At 38.3% G+C, this 15,470-nt stretch overlaps 1 protein-coding gene across 1 annotated transcript in view; it reads right to left on the bottom strand.

Annotated features, from left to right (window-relative positions):
• The window catches only part of PDE11A (phosphodiesterase 11A), a 327,576-nt gene that overhangs the window by 26,902 nt on the left and 285,204 nt on the right, over positions 1 to 15,470 (bottom strand). The window contains exons 18-19 of the mRNA XM_011356861.2: positions 12,466 to 12,540; positions 7,844 to 7,927 (exon numbers count right to left, since the gene is read on the bottom strand). Of these exons, the coding sequence (XP_011355163.1) occupies positions 7,844 to 7,927; positions 12,466 to 12,540 (159 nt within the window). The remainder of the gene's footprint in view (positions 1 to 7,843; positions 7,928 to 12,465; positions 12,541 to 15,470) is intronic.

Here is a 15,470-nt window from a genome sequence, read left to right as displayed (position 1 = left end):
TTTTCCTTCTCTATCTCTCTTCCTTCCTCGCTCCCTTCCTACCTTTTTCTTCTGAAAAAAGTCAAAGAAGAAAATGTCATGAAGAAGAGGTAAATTAGCTTTTAAATATGCTTTCTAGAGGAACTGGAAAGTAACTTAAGTAAAGATAATATCCCAAGCCTTGTATGGGCTTGGAGTTGAGTGATTTCTAGCTTCATGATTCCAAAGCAGAAATACTTTTAAAAAAAGTTATTTATGCCTGTCATCTGGTTAAGGAGAAGAACTTGTCTTAAATTTTACCTTCAAAAGCCTTATTAAGAAGTAGACTATCATTTTTTCACCGGTTTCCAGCATTTTAATATGGATTCATGGTGGCAGTTTTGAGCTCATAAAATGCATATGAATAGTAGAAATGGATTAAGTGCTACTGTATAAAGAAGAGGGTTTTTTTTTTACTTGCATGAAATAAAAACAATTAAAGTCCATTTTATTTATAACAAATGTACATAGAACTGGTTGCTTTATCAAGTAAAACTTATTTTTCGGAGGTAGAAAATCTACTACAAAATTAAACATCATGACATGTCAGATATTCAGGAAGAACTCCGAGCTGTCACCAAGGGTGTGAGATGCCTTTGCCACATGTCACACACAGTGTGTGAAGTGACATGAACTTCAATGCTCCTCTATCAGTGAGCCCTTTCTGCTATTCAGCACTTCATACTACATAGCACATTATTATTTGATGTTTGTATTGATAACTGTTAGGCACTGTAGCATCTGGAAAGTCTCCTAAGTCAAAGAAAGATTAATTTTAATCATGATAAACAGTGTGCTTTGTTGTATTATAATTTCTTGAAATCATGTATACAATATACAATATAACTTCTTGAAATCTATGTATATGCGCTAGCTCTCTCTATTAACTTGGATGTTAAAATAACCAGAAGACTACATTTTCTGGCAATGCTGAATAAAATAATTTCATGTATTTCCTGGTTGAAAAAGTCAAAGCCCTGAAAAACTCATGGCTATAAACTGGTCTTTTACGTTAGAATTAAGGGCCAATTCAACCATGATGAGAACTAAACTACTTTCTAAAAAGATATCATAGACCATATACTTCAGATTATGGGCAAGAATATAACGGCGTGTACTCTGATGAAGGGTTTTATGCATTTCTAGATGATAATTTAAAATGACATTATAACCCAACTTTGTACATCCATTCCACTGCTTATAATTAATTCTGCTATACAGCATCCTATTATTCATTCTTTGTTTCTTCATTCATTTGTTCAACAAATATTTACTGAGCAATTTGCATATGGTAGGCACTGTGCTAAGTACCAGGAATATGATGGTTCCAAGAAACTAATCAAATGTGGAAAAGAGACAGACAGACAGAAAGATAATCACAGTACAGAGTGCTATGTGTGATTATGAAGAGCTGGATAGAGCGCCGTGGGAATGTCGAGGGAGAGTAAAGGTTGAACAGGAGATGATGGTTTGGGCTGCTGTCTTCCAGGCAGAAAGGAGACGGGGGAGGGGGGCTTAGGCGACGACATGAGAAGGCGAATGAAAGGGCGAGCATGTCCTGTGCTTTGGGGCAAAGCGTGTATAAGTGAGAAAGTGGGCAGAGCGACCGGAGGTGAGGCCAAGAGGCAGGGGCCTCATACAGGGGGCCCCGGAACACTAAACCAAGGAGTCTGCAAGGTATATTATGGATGGTGGTAGTAATCTGAGGTTTTTAAGCAGAGGGATGCCATGCTCCAAATTTTTTTTTTTTAAAGGAAGATCATTTTTGCAAAAGTTTAGGAGACAGACTGCAGGGGAGAGACTTTTGGATGTTTGTATTTCTCTTCCATTCATATTTGACTAGTACATAGAAAACGGAAGTAAACAGGTTTTACTATCAGCACTCAGATTTGGGCATAGTATGTGTAACAAGGACAATATCCTGAAAATTTTAAACCAATGTATTTTCTACTGTGGCAGTTAGGGAAGCAGCGAGGGAGGGAGAAGAGGAGGAAGGAAGAGAGAAGAGAAAGATGAAGGAGAGAGAGATAGGAAGGGTATGCATGTGTGTGAGAGAGAATCAAATCGGAAGGGAGTGTCCAGGCTCCATGTTCTTTGGGGTTAAAGCCTGAGGGTGGGGTGAGGACTAGTATCTTGAATTTCTGAGCCCAATTCCAGAAAATGACAGAATTTTCCTAAAACAGGCAGCATAGCATATTAGAAAGGGCTGAGGAAGTTGTGTGGACAGCAGAGTGAAGAGAAAGTAACTGGGAGTTCCTGGGCGTCTCACAGGAGCTGAGCAAATGGTAAGAGAACCAGTTGACTGGAACTGCCCAGGAAGCTGGTGGAGGCTTGCCCTGCGAGGTTCCTACAGGAGTCCATGGAGTTCAGCAGCCAGAGCTAGTGGCCAGGGCCTGTACAACGTGCTCATCACACCCACACCCAGAGTCACACAAAGCCAGCATGGCATCACACCCGGAGTCATACAGACACTGATCAGCCACCTCTCAATGAACCCAGTAGGACCCAACAGGCAGAACGTGTACTTGGGTCCCTCTCCCACACGTCAAAGAATGGTTATGAGAGAGCTCCCCTGGCAGAATGGTTACGAGAGAGCTCCCCTGGCACCTAGATATTGGCTGGGGAGAAGAAATAGCTCTGATTGGGAATAAATCATGTGTTGGTCCTCCCAAAGGTCTGCTTTAACCAGGGGAAATTGAGATACTTTAATGTCAAGTTTAAGTACCAGTCCCTGAATGCCCCACCCCCCAATCTATCTGGAGCCAGATAGATACATTATAGAGAATATAGGAAGTTATTTCACCCCTCCCAACTAACTTTCTTCTTTCCCTCCTTTCTTCTGAGTTTACTGAGTTATGTATGGTGTTATTCCATATATGTCCCCCGCTTTGTAAGAACAAGTAAGAAATTAGCCCCAACTATTTCTTCCTCTCATCCATAAGAATACTAGATGTCAAGAGAAAATATTTATAGGAAACTTATTTGGATGGTATCCATTTCTTTTAAGCACCTGACAAAATTATTCTTCTCCCTACCCACATCCCATTCCTTGTAGGTTTTTAAGAGGAGACAATATTATATTCTAACTAGTTACCCAGTAGTTCATTAATTATTCTTTAAAAAAAAAAAGGATATTAGGTATGAACCATCTGGAGAGCACTGAGTTGTTTTTAAGGTACTTTTATTACTATCTAGAAAAATTGTCTTGGAGTAGCACCTTACAACCTCTTTTTCAGTTTATCCATTCTAATTCCCAGTTTTTACAATTTCAACTATGTATGGAAGATTTTCTCCCTTCTTTCCAGAGAGCATATTAATAATTGCATGAGGTAGAACACATTTTCCAAAACAACCATTACAACTGAAGGCAGAAAAAAAGTCAAATCATAACATCAGAAGCCTTGCCTGTTGCAGAAGCCCCATGACATTGTTATAAAGAGGCAATACTCTCTTGCCAAACTTTCCCCTCTTTCAATGGAGAGAGAGAGAGAGAGAGAGAGAGAGAGAGAGAGAGAGAGAGAGAGAGAGAGAGAGAGAATGAGAATGAGAACGAGAACCAATTACAGTGGCTAGATGCTGTCCAGGTCAAACTCTTTTGCATCATCTGTGAAAAACTCCACTCCAAAATTAAGAGTTGGTTTGGCATGAGCTGAAAGTCTGATAATGTTTGTTCACGGAAAAATTAAATCCCTCAATCCTTAACAAACAGAAGATTTATAATGCCTCTGTGCATCATTGAAATTCTAGGTACGCTGAGGTTTGATTAAGTCGAGAATGAAAACAAAGGGCAAAAACTTAGCTTGCTACTGCACAGAGAGGCTCAGTGTGATGCTGCGACATCAGGTTTCTGTTTATCCCCAAGGCTGGTGCAGCAATGACTTCAAAGTTTGATGGTGGTTTTCTTTTTCTTTTTTTTAATTCTTTCTTTTTTTTTCTTTCTATTTTTTCTCTCTCCAAAGACTTTGAGCAGCAGGCTAATGGGTCCCCAGCAGGGTGCAAAGACAGCAGAAAGCATGAGAATCAGATGTCAATGTATTCCTCTGAGATACCCTGCTAGGACAGAGCTAACTAAGCAAGGCTTTAGTCCTCTCTCGGGGAACACGCTTTGCTGGTTCCCTGCCCACTCCTGGCTCCCTATATGCTTCCTGATTAAAATGCTGTCACAGATAAATCATGACTTCTGCCTATTAGGACCATTTCTATTTTTTTAAAAGAAAAGTTTGGAACCATAAGATTAAAAAGATGAGCAAGTTCTGGAGAATTATATACTCACCTATAAACATGTTGTATTTCCCTATTATGTAGCTATCTGTGGGTCTGGGACTGCTGTCTTCAGGTTCCTTCCTTACCCACTACTTTATCTCTATATTTTTATGTATTTTCTCTCAGTCGCTTTTAGTCAATTACTACATTACTGAAGTCTCTTCCTAATGAATAGATTTTTCTGGGGTGAAAGGTTTCTCATCGTTTTACCTCAACATACTCACTGAAGTCATCCCAGAGATGAGAGTTTCAATTTTAAATGTAATGAGCACCCAAAACGAACTGGTGTACTTTTTTGCAAGTTCTTACCTTGTCATACAAACGAGTAGCCCTTCAGGCACCTGAGAGTACCTATTATCTTTATCCTTTGCTTGGAGAGGGGACAAAACTCAGCAAACCAGGACAAGCAGAGAGTACATGATCTATTTTGCTATTTGACAAGCACGATCCTCTCAGAACCATGAACTAAAATCCAACTTACCTAGTGAAATCAATGAAGTTAAAAGTTGTATTAAAACCGTAGTTGCATCTACTTCTCACTTGCATCTCCACTCTCCCTGACCAAACCCTGGATTCTGTCCTGCTGTCCCACCCAGCAGCCTCCAGTGTGGAGGTCCCTCAGCAGACTGCATTTCTCCATGCTGCTCCACCTGCAAGGGGATTCTAGCTCTCGATGTAAGCAACCTCGGTTACTATGTGAGGTTTCTTGCCACGTAAACCTGCCCCACCTTCAGGTCAGGGTCTTGGTCATTAAAAGAGACATTCTTTGTCTCACGTCCTATTCTATATCCTTTTGCTCTATGCCCAGACTGACTGGCAAGGCCACGATTTTTATGCTCTGTGATTCAAACCATGTCATTTCAAACAAATCACATTTGGGATTCCTGCCACCTGCATACTTTCCCATTTGCCTTTTGTCCTCTCAGACTCTTTATTATTGCACTTGCGTGCTCGAAACCCCAATAACAACCAGAGTTTCTGCATACATTTTGCCTCAGTGACTAGTGTCACATCAGTGACTTTTCTTGCTTAGCGAGTCATTTCCTCAAGATTTTGTGTCTTCGCACTAATGGTGATTCCTGTCTATTGACCGATTCCATTTTAGTTCTGAAGCACCAACCATTAATGTGCAATTGTCTAGCTCAATAAGGAAAAACTCACTGTGTGAAGTGGAACAAAATAGGACCTTCAGAGAGAATACTTTAAATCACTTTACAAAGTTTCAGTTTGCAGGCTTTTTGAAGGGTTGGTTTCAAAACCTTGTAAAGAATTTGAAAATAGAATCCATGAGATAATTTTTTAAGATTAGTGATATAAGGAATTCAGAAAAGAATATGAGTTTCTTGCTTTGTTAACCAAGAAGATCTAGCAGCAGGTGTAAATGTGAACTTTAACACACAGCTCCTTTCACATTGCTCTTTAGATTGCCATTACTCTCCCCAGTTAGTTTCATAAGAAAACAGTGTAGAACTATCCAGCAGAAGTGGAATGGGGCAGTAGAAAGGCCATTACACCAAAATCAAGGTCCTGGATGGGCGAGATGCAACTCTCATCTGGTGGCAGTGTCACTTAACATTTCTATATGTTAATTTCCTGTGGCTACAGATAGCAGGTGTAACTAACCTTACAGGTAAGCAGTAAAGTAACACAGAAAAGTCAGGAATGATAGATAATGTGATATGGTACTTCTTAAATTCTGGAAATTGCTATTTTCAGTTTAAATTCAAGGAACTTCATTTTTAACCTGAAGTATTCCAAGTATTCAGTAGGAAATATAAGATAAGCCCAAACGATTGTGAATCAGTAATGAAATAAATGAACATGGAAGAGCACGTGAGCATCCTTTTCAGCGTTTACTATAACTAATCACTTTGGAAGTGTGCGTTAACTTTGAGTTCATTCCAAAGTAGCTTTGCAAACCAGTACCAAAAATTTATCAAATCCACAAATACATGTCTTCATCCTCCTAAGCTTTACCTATATAAAAGGAATTTATTAATTGCAAGAATAATTTATCCATCTCATTTATTGCCTAAATGTGCACAGGAAACCGAATAACAAAAGAATAATTCAATATGTATTGTCAAGGTCACTTCGGCAAAGGAAGATACACCTGATCCAACAGCTGTGGGCTTTATACATGGGGGCCCAACTTATTCAGAGATACCAGAGGATTGAGGATGGGAGGAGCAGACAGGAAGAAAAGAGAGCAGAGGATCTTCTTATAATAAAGGGTATGTCGCTCTTGATTTTTTCACCTGATCTATCATTATTAAATAAAAGAACGCTATATTCCATTTATAACTAAAATAACCTATTTTAGATTATTTTAAACTTTGCTTTTATCGTAGCATGTATTTAACAGTTAAACATAAAACAAACAAACAAAAAAACAAATTTACTTTTGTTATTTATAATCATTAAAAAATTACATCTTCGAGGCAGTATTCTAAGGTTTTTTTTTGTTTTGTTTCGTTTTTAAGGATAACGTGACAGGGCTCAGCAATTCCTAAAAGTGCTGAAACAAAGTGGTAGATAAGCCTGAAACTTAATGGTTGTGAGGTCCTTAAAAAACAATACTGCATTTTTAATGGAGTTACACAGAGGGAGAAAGTAAAGCGGTTTCGTCTTCCCTGCATGTGTTTTCTCATTTGAAGTTAGAGAAGAAGTTCAGTCTGATTGAGCTAGGTAGGGGGTAAAGAACGTGCCAGGTTTTACACACGAAAGCGAAGGCTTAGAAGCAGAATTAAAAGCCAAGGCACAGCAAACTGCCAGAGTTAACGGATGCCAGCCCTAACCCATACTCAAATAGTGGCGTGTGCGCATTCAAAGTTGATGACACTTGTCTTCTTGCCAGGAGCCGGTCCTGAACACAAGGCAGCAGAGCTGGAAACCATTAGTGAATCTTGCTCAGAAGTCAGTGGTCGGCAATTGTCACATGCATCTCAGCGAGAGGCATATTTTTTAGATGGAAGGGGCTTCACCAAACTCCATGGCCCAGACCATGGGGTTGAAGCAGAAAACTGTGATTCATGGAATGCTCTTGTCTCTCATAATAATAAAAGTGGAGGAAAAATTATAAAAAAATGAAAAAGATTTCCATGGTCAAGTGTTTGAGAAATTCTGAGTTAATTAAGGTTAAACGTATGTCTTTCCTGAAGGACTTCTCTGAGCCTTCAGTATTTTGGTGTGCGGGGAGGTTCCCTAGTTACTGGGCCTGAGAGCTCTTTTTGCAGAGTTATCTATTAGGCTATGGCAGCATCCTCATGTTCCATGGGGCGCAGTTTGGGAAACATTGAGAAAAGCCTTATTATTCCTAATTTATAGATGAGAGAGTTGAGGCCCATGGAGATTATGTCTTGGAAGGAGATTCAGGTCTCTAGCATTGTAGTACCATCTTTTCCCAGGGGATGGGTCAAAAATCTGAGAAAAGATAAACTGTGACCGTAGTTCTTAGAAACATACACACCCTGAAGAGTCTCCTAAAACTAAAGCTTCTGAAAATACGGTACCTACACACTGGCTCAGTGAGGACACGCAGACCCTCCCGAATCATGAGTACCTGATACAAAGGCATACAGATGCTATCGATCCACTCCAGCTGCAACCGAGGCAGTTCATCTTTCCGGTTCCGATCAAAAATAGCCTAGAATGGAGGAGGAGAACTTTGCTTTATTACACTGGACTGTTTTACAGGTGCTTTGTCAAACACTTTGCCACAATGATCCAATTTTTACCAACGGAACTCTTCACAAATCACAATCAATCTTTACACGTACTTTCTTTTCTTTTATCTATGATGAGAAATAAAGTATTTTCACCTCTTTTTATGAGATTTGTAAGTGAATTTATTTGAACTTTATAGCACACAACTCCTTGGGGCCAAAATCTGCCTTCAGACACTGGTAACTGCCACTAAATCAAGTCATCAGGTCACTGGGAATTGGGTACAAATCAAGGGGAAGGGGGTGTGTTTTAGTGCTACAAAACAGTGTATTTTTACAGTGAAAGAGGGTGGGATAGTTTGGAAAAGATCTTTAAAAACAATTTTATTTTAAATAGAAACTGTATGTATTAATTTTTCTGGGTGAGTGTTGGTTTGGCAATTCTGTGTGTTCTTCGGTAAAGTTTTGTCTGTCAATGATAAACTCCTAATTTTTTATCTATCACTGGATGGATGATGGTAGAAGGTACCCATCTCTCCTCATTCCCAGTCTTTAAACTTTATGATACAATGTTTGGAAAATTTAGGTACATTTTTGAGAAAAGGAAGTGACATATTTCTATTGGGCAGACATAAAAAGGAAAACAATCAGTTGGAATTGGAGAGCTAAAACAGATTCCTTCAACAAACACTGCCACTTCTACTCCAGTGAGAAAGTCCCTCCCTTTGTTCTTAAGGACTTTGTTCTTAAGGCCAGGGTTTAAGAGGTGACTGACCTTGCCTGGCCTTATTGTCTTTCTTCCAGATAAAAGGTGCCATCCACATTGTTCTGGTATTCACACAGGTCATGAGGGAAGATCCAAGACATCCCCTTTAACGTCCCCCAGAGATGTTAAAAAATCCTGCATCCTTTAGACTTATGAACGAGGGTGGGTGTGGGTGGGACAGAAGTCACCAGCTGCCAAGGCTCACAAGATAGGAAGGTACTGCTGCGGAAAATATCTCCAAATTAAGGAGAAGGTCACTGACTCCCAGAGGCTCTGCACATCTTTTTCTTGCAATATGAAATGTTAACTATTAGGAAAGAGGACTAGAATTTGGAGACCATGAAATGTGCTGGAGAAAGGGATGATTCTTGGGAACTGAGTGAGTCTTGGTCAAAAGTGTTCCTTTAAAAAAAATTATTCTGTTTTATCTTCTCTATAGCCCTCATTGTTATCTGAAACATTTTAAAATTTTTTTTAAATATCTCATTTGTCTAATTACTCTGTTTCTGGTACATAGTATACGGTTAATTTTTTAAAAAACAGTGATTTCAGTAGATTCAAAATCAGTTGTACAGCCATTAACATTAGTCAATTTTTGTCACCCCAAAAAGAAATCCCATACCAATGTCATTCCTCAGTCTCCCCCAAATCACCAGCTTTAGGCAACCACTAATCTACTTTCTGTTTCTATAGATTTGCCTGTTCTGCACATTTCATATAAATAGAATCATATGCTATGTGGTCTTTGTGACTGGCTTCTTTCACTTAGCATAACGTTTTCAAGGTTTATTCCTGTAACATGCATTAGCACTTCATTCATTTTTATTGCCAAATGATAGTCCATTGTACAGATATATCATATATTGTTTATCCATTCATCAATTAATGGACATTTCAGTTGTTTCCACTTTTTGGCTATTATGAATAATGCTGCTATGAACATTCATGTACAAGTTTTTGCTTGGATGTATGTTTTCATTTCTCTTGGGGATATACCTAGCGGTAGAATTGCTGGGCCATATGATAACTCTAATGTTTAATGTTTTGAGGGTTTGCCAAACTGTTTTCCAAAGCAGCTGCATCATTTTATACTCCCACCAGCAATGTAAAAGTTCCAATTTCTCCATATCCCTGCCAACTATTGCTATTGTCTGTTTTTTATTATAGTCATCTTAGTGGGCGTGAAGTAGTATCTCACTGTGATTTTAATTTGTGTTTCCCTTAAGACTAATGATTTTGAACATGTTTTCATGTGCTTATTGGCATTTATATGTATTCTTTGGAGAAATGTCTATTCAAACCCTTTGTCCATTTAATAAACTGGATTGTCTTTCTATTGTTAAATTGTAATAATCTTTATATATTCTAGATACTAGGCCCATATCAGATATACGATTTGCAAATAATTTCTTCCATCCTATGGGTTATCTTTTTAGTTTCTTGATAGTGTCCTTTACACACAAAGGTTTTCATTTTGATGAAATCCAATTATCTATTTTTTCTTTTGTCTCTTGTGCTTTTGGTATCACATCTAAGACACCATCACCAAATCTAAACCAGAAGATTTATACCTTTTTTTCTTCTAAAAGTTTTATAGTTTTAGCTCCAACATTTATGTCCATGACCCATTTTCAGGTTATTTTGGGAGTATGTCAGAGATAGGGGTCCAACGTCATTTGCATTTGATATCCTACTGTCCACGCACCATTTGGTGAAAAGACTATTTTTTCCCCACATTGCATCCTCTGGACACCATGTCGAAAATTGCTTGACCATAACTGTAAGGGTCCGTTTCTGGACTAGTCATTTCTTAATAAATGCTTGATGAGTGGAAGTGTGAGGTAACATACTGTCCTGGCTTTCCCTTTATAGCATTTTGCATCTTGCTATTGATTATTAGCGATTAGTTATTTAATGTCTGTGTCTCCCACCAGTCAACAAGTTTTTTGAAGGCAAGGAAGATGGCAGTGCCCAGCTTCATGCTTGATATCTGGAGGTGCTCAAGCACGTTCTATTAACTGACTCACTGGTTCTACTACCAACCCTTTGGCTGTAGCCCAGATCAGCTTTTGTCCTCATGAAGTTACGCTGATGACCTTTAGGACCAAGACAGCTGAAGGCGGCTTCTGGATAATTTTTTTCCTAAATATCAAGGAATAATGAACACGGCAATGTCAGCTCTGGGTGCATACATTTCTAGACATCTTTGGAAAAAGACCGATGAGGGATACTTCTGCCACAGCAGCCAGAACCCAGTCATTAGCCATGTTAAGTAGCCTTTTGTGAGGAGAGAGTAGCATTTAGAGCTATCTGTCTACCACAAAATCAATTTCATTTATGTCTTCAGAAAACGCCTTCTTGGAGCCTGCAGACAAAGGCTCCTTAGTGCTGCGCTATTGCAGCTGCCAGCTCACCAATGCTGGTAACTGACTCATATTTTTTAATTTAATTAAATGACCTGTGGTACTGCTGCGTTGTAAACCCTTCAGAGGATGCCTTTAAAACAGTTTTTTAAAGGAAGGAAAAGCTTTTATTTGAAAATAGATATATAGCTGAGACAAATTTGGGTTGTACTAGCTTTTACACATTAACTATCTATTCCAATCTAGTATCTTTATCTTTATTATAACCAAATTTGGAGACATCACAAAAAAAGAATAAAGGTATGTTTTGAAAACAGTATAAATAGATGTTGCTTTGGAAACTAAAACAATTGGTGAGCATTTTAACCTATGCAGTCTTCTGGCCTTTCATAGGTATGCGACAAATTAAGGATAGTCAAAATTAGTAGGACTGTAAGTTCTAACTTCAAAAAAAAAAAAAAGAAAGAAAGAAAGAAACTGAACTAGGAGCTGGTTCTACTGCTTTTCCTTGCTTTTAAAAGTCATCAAAGAAAGGTGCCTTAAAACTTGAAGATCTTATAAATACCTCCAAATGTTCAAAAGTCAGTTGATTTGAATCCTCATAAACAGACATTCTGGACAACTGACACATTTCTTGAGCTTCACTGAATCTACTGTGCTGTGCCAAGCATTAAAATACTTTGCACCATTCTCAGAGTCATTGGGGTTTTAGCTAACCATTCATTAAGAATAAAAAGGCTACCCTCTCCTTGAGGGCGGTGGCCAAGGCATTTATATCTTTTGTATCATGATGAGTAAAAACAGCATTATCCTGAGCTTACAGTAAGCATTCTCAAATAATATTTGAATGGATGAATCCAATATAAATAGCATTTCAATCAGCAGAACCTAGTTCCCCAGGAAACTTTTCATTTTGCAAACAAAAAAAAAAGACTTGAAATGATTTGCTTTTGAGATTTTGGAATGGTCAAAATGGGAAAATAAAATCTAGAATATCATGATTCACTGCAGCTGTCTTTTCTAGTTCCTCAAGTCTGGACAGCTTACCTTTAATTTTTTCTGTATTTCTGTTCCGAAGTAGCCATTGACCACATCTGAAATTCTAGCACTAGGCTTTGAATTATTCAAATGCCACTCTGCACATCCTCCCTTGTGCCTACTTGTCCCTCTGTGGGTGCTCAGGAAATTCTTGTTAAGTAGCTCACCACTCTTAATCAGAAACCTGGGAATAAGAGTGCTTAGCATCAAAGTTTAATTAAAGTTTTAAACTTTCAGGAGGGCTTCCTTAAGTCCATTCTCAATCTTTCCCATTTTCAACTTGTGATTTGGAGTCATTTTAAAAAATGTCATTCAACAGGGTAAATACGTCACAATAAAAGGATGAACTTACTGAAGGAATGAGTTTGAGTTCTGCTCTCTCCCGATCTCCTTGTTCGAAGAACTCACTGGTTACAAGTTCAGCCACCTGAAACATATACATATTTCAATTTATGGCTATGTATGATTTATCATGAGACTCAGGAGTTATTTCTGGCTTGTGTGTATGGCAATTATCTTCAACAGAGACAATCATTTGAAAAGCTTATGAGGAAGTACATTAATCTTTTGTATATGAAGATATTATAGAATTTAATCAATAAAACGGATTTCCTTTTAATCAGAAGAACTTGTGCAATTTATTTTTACATGCATACCAACAGACAATTTCCAACAGCATAGCTTGCATATTTGGGATGAAGAACCTTGGTTGCCACCTTCAAAGTAGGAAATGTCCTTAACCAGAAAATGAAGCAAATAATAACGTAATAATAATTTACGCTATTATATTACTATAATATATTTGTAGTAATAATTTAGCCCACTTTTGGTTGTTTCTTTGTAGATTCTTTACATCGTTGCATATTTTCATCTTAACCTGGTTTAATTTTACCCTCACAAAAACTCCTTAACTGTGTCGCCTTACCAACATCTGTGTGCATCTGGAAGAGTACCCCAGGGCACACTCTGCTTCCTACTGTAGCAATGAGGCACGGGGCAGGACTAATGCTAGATGCACTGTTCATACCAGACTTCTACAGTATGACACCATATAGTTTGAAGAGCTCGATTTGCTCTTCTGCCTGAATCTGTGTATTAAAAGTATTCATTGATGGTAGGTTCTAGTTGGTTCAAGTACAATGGGATGGCTGTTTTACTTGAAACCATAGGCATTTTTCCAAAATAAGGACTGGTATTTTTCCACTTTTCATTCATTAGTGTGGATGATCAGAAGCTACTGATCATAGTCGAGCTAAAGAGACGTTTTTCTTTTCTAAGCCCTGTGCTTCTAAGAATAGCTTTATAGGAGGCAAACTGATATAATAGTTTAGTGTTGAACAGGTATTTCCAACAACACTGTGGTGTGCACCTAGGAAATCTCTGAGATGAACTAGTTGGATTTACAAAATATTAGAAGAGCAGAAAATTATCATAGACAACTTGATGACAAGATCCGGATCCCCAGACTAACTTTTCCCTATTCCAGGCTCTTATAAAGATGAGGTTCTTAGCCCTGGCAAAGACTAGAAGGGTATAATTTTGATCAAGTGCATAGAATCAAGATAATTTATCTAAGTAAATCATTCAAGAACTTTTGTCAACCATAAATCGTAACCATTGATAAGATATAAAAACTCTCCTCTCTCTCTCTCTCTCTCTCTCTCTCTCACGCACACACGCAAATTTGAGAATAGCAAGTATAAAGTCATTTATAAAGAAATAGAATATCTAGTCAGTTCATAATTTAAACATTTAAAAATTTCAACAGCATAAAACTAGTTGGAACTGACTAAATTTTTCTAAGACTCAATTCACTTTTCTCCTCTCCAGTCTCTGCCACTACCTTTTACTTTAGCACTCCAAGCCTCTTTCTGCTTTTGGCCCTTTTTAAAAGAAGGAATGGTTCCCTAAGGGTGTGGCCTTATTTATTCATTTCCCAGACTCTCCCTCAGATTGCTCTGAGGTAGGGCTATTGCACTAGAGAATGCAAATGTGCAATCAGGTCACCCCAAAGGTGGGAGTCTTGATAGGTCTGTAGCTTCTAGAAAGCAAAGAAATTAAAACAAAATCCTGTCCTTGATCTTTCTAAAGTGGTCCTGGGTATCCCCCCTGTGCTTTTTCACAGCTCAACTGGTACCACTGTTTTGTTTGTACTTAAAAACCCAGTCAGGAACATTAAGTGGCTCCTGATGGAATTTCTTATTAAAGAAGGAAATTGAGATGCTAATCAGGCCTTACGGATCACCAGGGAACCCACATGCTTTGCATCATGTTTGTGAGGAAGGAAAAGTAGTATAGACACCAGTGAAAAACATTTTGCAAGGGAATCTAAAAAATCAACATCCAGAAATTAGAAATACGTTTATATTTTTAAAGAAAGATTCTATTGTTTCTGTCCAAATGTTTCCTAAAATCATAAAAGTGACTATGTTTTTGAAAATATCTTAACCTATTCGATTTAGAGACAAACAAATGAGATCTCCAGTTTAGAGTTGTGATAAGATTTCTGATGAAAACATTTGGAAAAACATGGCTTTGTGTTTTATTTCTTTGAACTACTGAGTTTCTGCACTTAGCAGCAGAAGTTCACATCCTAAAAATAAAATAATATTTACATCGGTGACCAAGAAGACCACCTACAAGTGGCCATTGGCTTCTTTGGTCTAAAATATCAGTGCGGAAACTTTTTTCCTTCTAAGTACTTTATCCTCTCACTCCCTCTGTCCCCCACCCCAAGTGCGCTGTTGCCCCTTTAGTTCTTGACGTGCATTTCACTGGGGTTTCTGAAAGCCTTGGCACATCATACTTCACCTCTCTCCCTTTCCAATCTTCTCTATTTTTTCCCCAGGTCTCCCTAACTTTCTCCTACTCAACACCCCTCCACTCTCCTTCCATCCCTATTGTAGTGGCCACCCCCAGGACCACACTTTTTCCCAGTACCTAGGAGAGCCACCTACCTCTTCTCTGCAGTATACTCTCAGATTTCACTGCAAGGGGGGCCTTGCCATACTGGGGAAGTGAAGAGTGGGTAGAGATGTAGAAATAAGCCACTTGACCACACAAATTCTTCACACTTACCCTGCTTTATGTAACTTCAAATATGTCACATTAAAATAAAGACCGACGCTCAATTGGAAGAGAGCTATTTATTGGAGGAGAGTTCTATAGGAAAACTGCCCAATCTGTATTGGATGGTGATGTGAGCAAGAAATAAACTTTTGTGTTAAGCAACTGAAATTTAAGACTATATCTGTTATTACAGCAAAACCTAACCTAGCCTTGATTAACACAAAAATTGGAATGGAATTGAGGTGCTGTTGTTGAGAGAGAGAGAGAGAGAGAGAGAGAGAGAGAGAG

Source organism: Pteropus vampyrus, unplaced genomic scaffold (genome assembly GCF_000151845.1).
Source record: "Pteropus vampyrus isolate Shadow unplaced genomic scaffold, Pvam_2.0 Scaffold2, whole genome shotgun sequence".
Taxonomy (NCBI): Eukaryota; Metazoa; Chordata; class Mammalia; order Chiroptera; family Pteropodidae; genus Pteropus; species Pteropus vampyrus.
Note: the sequence above shows the minus strand (reverse complement) of the source record. Positions and strands in the feature narration are given on the sequence as shown.